This window comes from Mesocricetus auratus, unplaced genomic scaffold, assembly GCF_017639785.1.
Source record: "Mesocricetus auratus isolate SY011 unplaced genomic scaffold, BCM_Maur_2.0 Super-Scaffold_100007, whole genome shotgun sequence".
Classification (NCBI taxonomy): domain Eukaryota; kingdom Metazoa; phylum Chordata; class Mammalia; order Rodentia; family Cricetidae; genus Mesocricetus; species Mesocricetus auratus.
The window spans coordinates 16,346,289-16,358,917 of record NW_024429191.1 but is presented as its reverse complement, the minus strand read 5'-3'; the positions used below and the strand labels follow the sequence as shown (position 1 = coordinate 16,358,917).

General features: G+C 43.8%; 1 protein-coding gene across 8 annotated transcripts in view; it reads left to right on the top strand.

The window, feature by feature from the left end:
- The window catches only part of Tenm2 (teneurin transmembrane protein 2), a 1,211,860-nt gene that overhangs the window by 1,068,347 nt on the left and 130,884 nt on the right, over window positions 1–12,629 (top strand). For all 8 annotated transcript variants that reach the window (XM_040748463.1, XM_040748461.1, XM_040748460.1 and 5 more), the window contains one exon: window positions 7,633–7,827. In XM_040748463.1, coding sequence (XP_040604397.1) covers window positions 7,633–7,827 — 195 coding nt within the window. The remainder of the gene's footprint in view (window positions 1–7,632; window positions 7,828–12,629) is intronic.

Here is a 12,629-nt window from a genome sequence, read left to right as displayed (position 1 = left end):
GCAGGCTGGCACTTGTGACTGGCTCCTTCCTGCTTTCATCTCCTCTGTTCACCAAGGAGAAAGGACACGCCCTCAGCTCCTTCCCATTAGTGGGCATTCTCCCACCACCACAGAAGCGCGTCCTTCACAGCATCCTTAACAAGGAATCATTCTGCCCCTTGCACAGTGGCCACACCCCCTCGTGAAATGTGCCTGGGTCCCATCTACCCTACCTGGGTTGCTTCTGTCTCCCTCTACCACCCCTGAATGCAGATGAACCTGGACTACGCTTGCTGCCCCCAAATGTCCCACACCCTGTTGCAGTTTAACAACCCAATCCTTCCTCTCCTCCATCCCACCCCTGACCTGAAGAAGCAACTGTGCATGGATTTCTTGGCAGCTAGGCCCAAGAGGAGGGGCTGGAAGCAGGTGCACCTACAACATGTTCTGCAGCCAGTGACTGAGCAGCCATACTGAGCAAGTCAGGTTCAACAGACTAGCACAGAGATAACTGCTACCACATAGCAAAGATGTACCATGCAGAGCGCTTAGCGTCAATGATGTGGATACATCCCTTCACAATGCATATTATCTTTATTTCAAAGCTAAGGAAACTGGATCTCAGAAAAGAGACGGATGTTGGGGGAGGATGTTGTTTATTTGTCTATTTTTTTCTTTTATGAGACAGGGTCTCACTGTACAGCCCCAGATGGCCTAGAACTTGCTAGTCAGTCACATTTCAAACTTGCGGCAATCCTCCCTCCCATGTGCTGGGATATCAGGCGTTCACTACTACTCTGCCCCGTCGAGGTGGTGTTTTATAAATATACCCACAGCCACTTGGTTAGTGATCCCCGCGTTTGGTGCCTGTTTGGTCATCGCAACACACAGCTGCTGGACTCTGGTCACAGTTTCTAATTCAGTAAGTCTGGGACCTCCAGAGTGTGTCCAGCTCCCAAAGTCTTCAGCTGGAGACCAGACCTTGTTGTCAGCTGACTCATACACATGCGTGTTCGAGTGTGAATCTAGATCACGATGCCCCGGAACTCAGCTGAGACTGCCCGGCAGGACTGAGGACCTCGATCCCCAGATACCCACCCTCATTCCTTTACTTTTGAAACACACTACAAAACAGCCTCTTTTTCTCTTTGTCTCTCTTCCCAAACCACTTGGTAACTGCAGAGTCCTGGAAGAGAGGGTGCTTAACCCTGGGGTGGTGAGTGAAACCCTTGGACTAGGAGAAACCCTGCTATTTAAGAAAGTCTTAACACGGGAAAGTCTCCAGTCTCTAGAAATGATGTAGGCTGGGATGGGGAACAGAAATTCTACCCTGGACCTAGCTGGAACACCTTTCTCCTAATGAAAATAATAATAATAAAATAATACCTATTGATTTCTTACCCTGAGCCAGGTCCCGCAAGCATTATTTCATTTCTTTCAATTTCCACAAGAACCCTGTAGAGTACCCCAGGATTCTCACCTCCCTTTAAGGGTAAAATAAGAAGCTTAAAGTGTCTGGTCACAGAATTGGGGGCGGGAGTGGGAATAACAAGAAACTCAGTCTAATTCACAAGCCAGCTGTGTGCAGAGTCCTTCCTAGGAGCTTTGGAGACTCCGGTGTGCCTTCAGAACACTCCCGTGCTTGTGGAGGACAGGGCACAATGAAGTTGGAAGTTTATCTCAAGGATTCAACCCCAACAGAAGCTGCAACAGCTTCACCGTGTACGTGCACTGCGGAGGCACTTGATAGGAATGCCAAAGAATTTAAATATTCATTATGTAACCAGAGCTGTTGTCACAGATACACACCCTAGATTTTTTTTTAAAGCGGCATAAGTACTTATCGATTGAGAACTTTTAACTCTCAAAATGGAGGCGTCTCCGTATCTCTACAGGTATTTTAAATGAATTGAATTAATCATAGGCTTAAAAGTCTCTTGCGATCTTCGTTAACTTCCCTGGGTTTAATTAAAACATCTGTGCACTTTTAATTTATCGATTCATCCAACTCATATGTCATGTTTTTAACACACCCCAGCATGCTCTGCATCATTTTTAACCCGATTTCCACTTAACTAAAGCAATTAAATTCACCCCGGATTAATTAAAGCATCCATACTTTCGTGCTTAAGTCAGCGTGCGCCGCTTTCCCCACACGGCTCCTGAATGTCAGAGATTTGACACACCTGATGAGTTTTTTGTCCTTCTGGTAATTCTTCCCTGAGTCGCTTTCGTGCTTAAATGTGCCATTTGCCAGACCGGGAATCGGGAGGGTGGGGCTTCTGAGGTGCCCCACCCCCGGAGCCAGGGGCTCTGCCCCTATCTGCCAGAAGGTATCCTGGGCGCTCCACTCGCTCAGAGTTAGTTCCCCTGCATGCTGCCCCTACCACTGGATGCCTGAAGAGTCTGGGCAGGTTTTTCATCCTTAACTTCACTTCCCAACTTCCCCATTCTCTTTCTTACGCAAAGCCCTTTATTGCTTTGCCCATTTTTAACAGGCAAGGAAAACTGAGGTGCTGAGGTAAACAGGCTGCGACATCCGGCTATGTATAATGACGCAGCATCGTTCTGAATGTTGGCTGTGATTCCCACCGCCCTCCACCGTACTCTGCAGACTCCAGCACCCCTGAGCCCTGGCAGCATTTCCAGGCTTCGACCAGCTTTTTAGTTTTACTTCCAGTCTGGGAAACCTAAAATTACATCTTAATAGTATTTATATTTCTAGATAATTGTTGAAGAACGTGAATATATTTTATATTGGCAAGCTGTATTATTTCTGATACAAACTTTGCTGGCTTTTCCATTTGTCTGTCTCTTTGTATTTTTTTATTAAGTTCCTTGTACGTGTTAAATAGTACATTTTGTTCTGTAAAACATGTTAAGATCTGTCCTCCTGATATTGCTTGTGACCTGGTTTAGTTTTAGGCCAGTATCCACTGTCAAATAGATTTAAGTTTTGTAGCATCAAACCTAGTCACACTTCCGTTTCTAGGAAGTATACCTTTCATATGTCCTGAAGAAAATAAGATTACTCTCTGATGTTTTCTAATACTTCACTCTTTACACTGTATAAAGTTTATTTTTTTGATATGGGGTACAATAGGGCCAACTTGGTTGTGCAACAAATGAAATGTCATTTACAGGGATGTCGAAGTAAAATCCTTCTTTCCTAACACCATTTCTCTGCTTCTTGAAAGAAAGTGGAATCCCAGTTTTGTTTTGGGAGCCTCACTTTGCTTGGCCTCCATGACCCTAACGTTATATGGTTGATTGCTCTGGAAAGTGGAGGCAGCTTCTCCCTCGAACCTTTTTTTCCGACCGCCAAGCCTGTCTTTTTATGTACCAGGTTACCTGTCCATAGTTGCTGACTTGCTGGGGGGTGAAGGCATTCAGCACACACTGCAACTTTGACTATTACCCTGGGGAGCTAAGGTCTAGTGGAGTCTCAAGTCTCTTTTCTAAAGGAGTAGCTGTCAGCATCCAGGCACACCTCAACCCCACCCCTTGGGGAACCTGGCAGAGTCCATCAACCCTACATGCATGGCAAGCAGTATCCTGTCTCTGTGTGCAGGCCCAAAAGATCCCCTTAAGAGACAAGCTCTGCCACTTTCTTTCGGCTGTTTCTCTGAGGAGGAGGCAAGCATCTCTCTCTCTCTCTCTCTCTCTCTCTCTCTCTCTCTCTCTCTCTCTCTCTCTCTCTCTCTCTCATCTCCCCCTCTCTCCCTTCCCTTCCCTCACTCCCTTCCTTTCTCCCAACAACACCCCCACCCCCCACTACCCCCCCACCATGAGTTCTGCCTGTATGGCTTACTTGTCTCTCACCCGCCATGGTGCTTTCTGCCGAGTTACCACCACAAAGGGGTGTGTAGCACCAGGCCTGGCTCACACCCGCAATCACAGCTCTCAGGGAGCTGAGTGGGAAGGCAACAAGTTTGGGGCAAGCCTGGGTTACATAGGAGCTCTAGGCTAACCTGGGTTACAGATGAGAGACTCTCTCTGAGAAATATATCAATTAATAAAAAAAATTTAAAAGCCAGCTTTCAAATCACTTCTTAAAGTGCATTGTTTGAGACTGCCTCTTCACAACAAATCCAGCTCCCTGATGACTTGTCAACTGTAGCCATTTTGCCACTGCTATTGTATTAAGCACCCCCCACACACACACACACACAACCCCTCCATTCCCTCTGCATATTCTCTCCACTGAAAGTGGCAGGTAGACAGGATTTGTTTTTCTTAAAACACCAATGAGCGGTTGGTCCTGTAACTGCCTACCAAGTAAATAACACTGATAATTCATCTCCTCCCTTACAGAGAAGCTGGGAAGGGGAAACTCCGGATTGATCATTAAAATGAGCTTTACACCATTTAGGTGAATCTAAATTGTGTCATTTTTTTGTCATCAGCCTGTTAACTTGTCAGTCGTTAGTGGCAGCAGTAATTTATTTTTCTTCTGCGGGAGTCTTAAAGCTTCCATTTACTAGATTTAGTAAAACAGGAATAGTCAATTTGTACACACATTTTAATTAATTTTAAATAGAAGCTTGAATGCACAATGCTCTATTCCTGGAAGGCTGTGGAATAAAGGAGAGAAAGAGAGAAGCGGGCAGATAAAACATCTTGCGTGTGGTTCCTGACCAGTCAGTACTGGCTTCCACCCACACCCAGAGAGGACCACAGAGGACGCTGAAGACTCCTTTCCCTTGGGGCTCCCAGGCACGCTTTTTGTTATGGGGGTAGTTTGTTTGCATACATGTGCACGTGGCACATGTGTAAGAACTGTGACTTCTTTTTTAATCATATCAACCCCTCCAGGCAGGTTGGGAATCTAGTTTGAAAGATCACAAGAGCATTCATTACTTGTCTAGTAGGTATCAGCTCCTACTTTGATTCCTTGGTCATGTTATGTCATTTCCCCCTCCCAGCCACTCTTGAGAGACAGGTTTTTAAAGAGGATATTGAATATCCAAGAAGTTTAGTCTCCCTTTTCAAATCTCACAGCTGACACATGAAGACTAGTTGCTAAACCTAGTGCTTTCTGACACCAGAATCTTTGTCCTTGCCACTTCTACTTTGTGATGCTTCTTGGTGGGATGTGGAGTCCAAATAATTTTTTCTGTTCTGTCTTAAAAGATAATGGCTATTATGTGATCTCACACACACACACACACACACACACACACACACACACAATTAATACTAGTAAATGTCCACACAAGAAGTTCCCAGTTCCCACTCAGCTTCTCCGGTGTAGGCAAGTCTGAGCCACCCATTTATTTTGGGGCTCTGGAATGAGTTGTGTCTGAGAATCTATTACAGGAAGGGTTCCTGGCTTTCCATGTTGCAAACCCAATGACCACTAGCAGACTTCATTCTTTGTTTCAGTGGCAGGGAATTCCTTGAGTTCCACTCTTCCAATCAGCCCTTTGGGAGGCCTTTTGGTGCTGCATCAGCCAAGCCCCTCAAGTGCCCCGTTTTCCAGCAAACATTGGCATCTTGCATCTCTGATTATGGTCCCAGCAAGCATACATCAAACAAATTAAGAAAGGGCTACTTTTAGGAACACCATGACCTGACTCATTTCCACTTTTTCCCTGAGTAATTTAAGTAGGTCACGTTTTCAACCTGATTTCCCAGGCATCTGATTTTACATAAAACCAATTCTTATTTTCTAGACAATTCTATTTTTCTCTACCACTTGGAGTTTGTGCAAAAGAAAATGAGGGAATAATCCTTTCTTTTATCAACTAATATAGGCAGTAGCCATTCTCTTCCTCCCTTACATTGTGGGAGTAAAAAGGATGCAGTGGAACATAGTGGTGGGGATTTGAGGTCTTGTCTTCCATCCAGGGAGCCCAGCCAATATGTAGTAGGCAGGTTAGAAACCATCTTGGAAGGCTGTACATTGTCTGATTGCAATTCTCACTGTTGCTTATTTCGGGTATGAGGGTAGAAGAGGGGGGCGGAATGATGCATATTCTAGTCTTCCTTCTGGAGATCTTTCCATGTGACCCAGATCAGAAACGACAAGGAGGTTTTCTCTTGGAAGCCAGCTCGCCCTCCTTGAAGGTCTTAGCCTGGGCATTACAATGGTTTTCAGGTTCTTTCTAGGTTCAGGAGAAGATGCCATGATCCATTAATGATGTCTGCAGAGTCACAGAAGAGGGATCATAGTCTGCATCCCTCACCTTGAGCTTAGCATGTATCCTGCGATGAACTGATGTGGAGCAAACTTAATTTGTCTCCAAATCTCTCTCAAGGCCTCAAGAAAGTACATCACTGCTCTTGCTGGTTCACACATGCACACTCCGTATTTGGGGTTCCAAGCTCTTTACCCTCTCCAAGACAATCAGTATCTCTAGTAACTACAGGATCCCTGGTTAACATTCTAAGTGGTTGAAGCACACACCCTCCACTTAGAAAGGTTTATCTGAATTCAGTGTATCTTCGATGTCATTTGAACTCATTCCTCTCTAGATACTTCATAAGGATAAGAATTTTGAAAGTAATATCCCCAACACTTTCTACAAATATCCTCTTATAAAGTATTTGGGCAGATAATATGTCATCAATCATACGCCAACTATTCAGATATTTTATTTCAAATCAGTTTGAAATTGAAGAGGAAATTCATTGTGTTTGCAACATGAAGTCTATTTGAGGCATTGTTCTTCCCCTGTCTTTCATCAATACTCCTTGGTGCTTTCCCATAAACACTTGGATATCAAGAATGCAGACATTTTTACCCAAGCCAGTCGGCATTATAGAACTCAAAGTGACAGGAAATCATCTTTGGTGAGCACTGTGCCTGTCTTCTGGAAGGTCACCATGTCCCTAGAAAGTCAGACACTCACAGAGGGAAGTTAATGACTGCACCACGACCACAGAAGGGATGAGTAAAGCAGGGTGGGCAGTGTAGAAAGTAGTGATCTGACTGACTACACAGTCTGCTCATGGAACCATGTAGTTCCCTGATGTTGTATGTATGCACCATGTATCCGTTCAGAATTCTCAGAACCTGGAGCCCAAAGTCACAGATACCACCAGTAGCCACTGAAACACCTGCATGGGTCATATCTGAAAGTCTCTTCCTGAAGGCCTGTACCATAACTGGGGCAGCCAAAGAAACATGTGTGTGTTCTCCTTTGAAATAGATACACTTGTTTCTTCATGGTATCAGTAATAAGCTGAGGAAGAGTGAGATTCATTGACTCGAATGTGTCCAGAACAGGAGTCAAATTGTCTGAGGATAAAATAATGAGCAAAATACACCCAGACCCCCAGCCAGTGCCAGCAGCATCTATAACAGAATGGCTCCCTTAAGAGCATAGCTGTAGAGGGGGTCCCTGCTTGTGAGCCTTGTGATAAGATCACCAGCACATGGTGGAATCCTGATCATAGTTGCCCCTCACAGAGTGCTTCTGGTCATCCAGTCAGGGATGGCACAAAGCATCTTCAGCTGTGCCTGGCCATGCATGGCCAGGAGCCACTGACAGCAATGGGCATGCTTGTTGGCTTGTATTTGAAGGTGGCTGGGCACCTCTGTGGCTAAGTCCTCAGCCTACAAGGTTGTATGCAAAGCCATGGTGCCAGACTGACACAGTCCTCCAGATGTCACCCCTGTGACCTGGTGTTCTCTCTTTGGCTCTCCAGCTGCCTGCCCCGTCCTGTGCAGTGGAAACGGACAGTATTCCAAAGGAACGTGCCAGTGCTACAGCGGCTGGAAAGGTGCCGAGTGTGACGTGCCTACGAACCAGTGCATTGATCCTTCCTGTGGGGGCCACGGCTCCTGCATTGATGGCAACTGCGTGTGTGCTGCTGGCTACAAGGGCGAGCACTGTGAGGAAGGTAAGCCCAGAGAGGTAGCTGGTCAGCTGCTCAACAACTATCCAGGATTGACCTTAGCAGGAGATGGTTCTGGAAGGAATATTCTGTTTTACTCTGCTTTACAGACATTAGCTACTTTTCTCTTCCCCCTGTGTTTTCTCTTTTGATTACTCTCTATCTCTGTCTGTCTGTCTGCCTGTACTATCTTTTCCTTTTCCTCCTTGTCTTCCTCTCTACTCCAGATCTTTCGGAAAAAAACTTACTTATTTGTGTGTGTGTGTGTGTGTGTGTGTGTGTGTGTCTGTGTGTGTGTGTGTGTGTGCTCTCACACACATGCACACAACATACATGTGGTGGTTGGAGCACAGCTTGCAGGAGTTGGTTCTCCTCATTTACCATGTGGCCTCTGGGGCTTGAACTTACGCCCTCAGCCCTGGGAATAAGCAGCTTTACCTGCTATGTCATCTTGCCAGGTCCCATCTCCAGATTTAACCCCCTCTTTTCTTATGTTTCATTTAACATCCTCTAACAGAGACTTTCTGGGACTAACTAGAGAAAGGAAATAAGCATTCCTAAGCCTCTGCCCGCCTCTCACCCTCCAAGCTGGCTTCTTGATGTTGTTATGATTTGGTTTCTTTCTTCTTGGTATTCTTAGGCCCATGCACATCTCCGGAAATATTTCAACAAAACCTCCTGTCCTTGGAGAATAGACAGGCTTGAAAGACTGTACATATGTGGGTCATTTTGAGACCCCACCTACAGCAAATGAGAGAACGAAGTCATAAGCCTGTGACTTGATGTAACCTTAACCACCAGTGCAGCCCTCCTTTACCTCAGTCATGACAATACCTAATTCTTAGAAACACCCTACAGGCTTCCTTTATAAAATCCCCCATTCCATTGTGCATACAACCGTGGCCTCGAAAGAGTCAGCTTCTACATCATTCTTCTACAATTTTTCAATATATCACTAATAATGCCCTTAATGTCACCCAGCAGTCTGACCCCCCAGACCTCCCCTTGCTCCATTCACCATACATTTTCTCCTCTATTGCCATAGGTAACCTCCCTGTGTTTTTTATCATAAAACCAAATTGGGAGTTGGGATGGAGGAAATCCTGATTTAATAGCCCTGCTGGAAAGGTTAAAGTTCCTGAAGATGAATTGATTACAAGAGGCAAAGCTGCATTTGCTGAAAACATGGGAGAGGTCAATAAAATGACAGGAAAGGTTAAAACAACCTTCTGCATATACTGCTGGGCAATAGCAAAATACAGGGACAGGCGTTGTCAGTCTTCCGATTTTTTTTCTCTCCAGGAAAGAAATGTATGAGTGGAATGTCAAGTAGTTCCTCGACTTTCTTACTCTCCTAGGCAGTCTTATGTAAATGTTCAGAGGGAATCAACCACTCAGTGAAACAAGTAAGCCACATGGAGTGTTGTAGAAGGATGAGATCTCCCCTATTGATCTCTGCTACCCAAAAAGAATGAACAGAGGGGACGCATGTGTGCTGTTTTTAAAGAGGAAATGGAATCAGAACGCCTGAGTCAGCACTTTTTCTTCCACTTAGCTCTTTTGTTTCTGATATTCCTCACAGTCATAACGTTCTAATACTTTACCTGAGATGGCAATGGCAATGAAATCAATAGTTACCATCCTCTGTTTTTGCTGCATAAACATTGTTGTAGTATTAACAAATTTGTGCAAGGAAAACGAAAGGCCGTCTTTTGAGACACAGCACAGTGATGTCTGGGGGAAGAGACGAGAGGGGAACTGACAGGTTAGTTTAAGTCGGCCATGTTTTCATGTCAGTTTCATGGTTGAGTCATTTTTCAATGACATTCAACTTCATAAATGTAATTCATGGTTCTTCGGGGGTTCATAGTACACATTGTTTGTAAAAATTCCTTTGACCTCCTTTTCCATCCTTGGGGACGGAAACCGCATTCACAACCCTTTTTGTCAAATCCACAGAGGACCCCAGACCAAATGAGTTCTAATGATTTCAGCCTTCAGGAGTTGTTGTTTCCAGGGACAGGGCACTTAACTGAGCAAGACCAATGTCCTCCTAAGTACAACTGTTTCTATTTATAAAACCTCATAAAACCACAGAGTCTCTCCTGCCTGTTAAAGACTCTAAAAACATGGCCTAAAGACCATCTGATGGAATTGGAACCAAATTTAAAATTCATTGTAAAACCATTCCTCTTAAAATTTGAATTTGGTTATTCCATCAGCCACTGTAATTACAGGGCACCAAGGGCATATTTACTGATACCACAGACCAGAGAAATTGTTGGCTCATATTTCTAGATGCTATAAATGGCCCTTTTGATGACATTCTAGTACCGGGGCAATAAATCTCAGTGGATTTTCCTCCTTTCTTCTTACCGTAATTCAGGACGAATTATAGCTGGCAGAAAAATATCTCCTCTCTCTCTCTCTCTCTCTCTCTCTCTCTCTCTCTCTCTCTCTCTGTGTGTATGTGTGTGTGTGTGTGTGTGTGTTTGTGTGTGTGTGTATGTGTGTGTATCTACTTTCATTATCTCTTGGATTTTCTTATTATCTTATGGTTTTTATTTCATCCTCTTAACAAAAAGATTATTATACATTTAAAATATTTCATCTGTTGGTACTTCATCAAACACGTTAAATGGTTACTTATAGACTGAGAGCATTTTTAGGCAATAATACACAATGTATTTTATGGGTATTTTGGTTTTGCCTTATTAGAAATGTGGATGTCAATTTTTTAAACTAAATTGCAAGGTTTCTTTACAAGAAAAATATGAACATTATTGGTTCTTGATGAATAAGTGCATATATAGCCAATGCTAAAAACCTATTATTTCCAAAAACAAAACAAAAAATAATACCAGCTAGATGTGGTGGTACACACCAGAAGTACCAGGACTTGGGAGTCTGAAACAGAAATATCGCAAGTATAAAGCCAGCCTGAACTATATAAAGAGTTCAAGGCCTGCTCGTGATGTGTAGCAAGACCCTATGTTAAGAAAGGAGAAATGGGCTGGAGAGATGGCTCAGCCATTAAAGGCTAGGTTCACAACAAAAAATATAAGGAGGAAGGAGAAAGAGAGAGAGACAGAGACAGAGACAGACAGAGAGAGCATATTGCTTTCTAATCGGCCCTGGATATCTACTTTGCTAATGACAAATGCTTATACCAGTCTTTTCTACTTAAGTTGTAAATACAATGTGCACTCTCACCCATGCCAGTTAGGAAACACTGTAACTAGCACATAACTCCTTCATAAATTTCTTTTATGTGTTTGGACTTCATTTCAAATTTATATACAGATGTGTCCCATCCCCTTGTGTGGAGCTAATTCGAAGGTGTCAAAGGGTTTGCTTCACTCAGAGTTCAGTTCCCCCAACCATATAGATTCCATTCTAAAGCAACTATAACAATTTTAAATAATACTATGAACAACTATAACTAATACTAAATCACTGAAATTCACCTTTCTGGGTTAAGAAAAAGTCACTGTTTTCCCCATAGCTCAAACAATTTGGAAGTGGCTTCCATAAGTGATATCTTCCTGAGAATATCCAAATGGAATTCTCTTAATGCTGAAAATTGGTTTTGCCTCAAGAGAGGGATCTGCTTTGAGAGCTTTGTAGAGCATTGTGATTTCTAATAAATTCCTAGTCCTCTGGTCTGATTCCCTCAGGGTTAGAGAGTTTATGACACAGATCCTTTAAATGATGTTATATTTTGAGTCAATTTTTATCAATATTAAAACTTACAGAACCATCATTTTGTGCTTAAAGAAGGAAGGAAGAAAGAGAGAGAGAGAGACAGAGAGAGAGAGAGAGAGAGAGAGAGAGAGAGAGAGAGAAAGGAAGGAAGGAAGGAAGGAAGGAAGGAAGGAAGGAAGGAAGGAAGGAAGGAAGGAAGAAAACAGGCACCCAACATGGACAATAGGGCAAGAGCTCCTATAGTGACCATCTTATGACTAAGGGACCAAAAGTCCTGCAGATTTCCATCTTGACATTAGACAAGGAGAGATGACAAGCTGTCCTCTGAGGATCCGAACCACACAGTACACATGCAGATTGAATTACTGCCAGAATGGCCCCAAAATTTACAAGTGGAGAACTAAATAGTCTCCAGTTGTCTGTGTCTTATCTCTAGGAGATGACAGAAGTGGCACTCCAGTGTGGGTCAATAGGCCTGATTTCAAATCATAGAAAAATCTGTCTCTCTCAAATAAGAAGACAATAGTTTCAACCTTCCTGGCCCACAAGCCAACAACTGAGCCCTCTGCAAAAGTCCCATTCCCCATCCTAACCCATATTCTAATGAGCCCTCTTCTACACATGCCATGGGAACCTTCCAAGGAAGCCAGTCTGCCTGTTGAAATGCTTGTCTGTCTTAGCATGCAGACTGATAGAGATGTAAGCTTTGAGATCACATCCCCACATTAAAGCCCCTATCCTGACTAACTGGCCCTAGCAGCTTGCCCTTGCTTTGACTTGATTCTGGAGTGATTGTTTTCAAATTCCACCTGGTGCATAGCCACTCAGATCTTGAGAATGCCAAAGGAATAAGACCATAATACACACAGGGACAACAATACATGGAATCTACTATTAGCTTGCCCAGCAGACGGTCTTGGGGAGGGCCATTGCCGTGGCTGACAACACTGGCTCATCCACATCACTCAGGACCACCTGTAGAAAGGCTAGGTTACACATCCAACTTCACCTCGTGCACTATGCAGCCTCAGTAACTCCCTCAATAGGTCGTATGCTCAGAGAGGAAAACTAATTTTAAACTTAGCCTAAGTGAAGCAATTAGG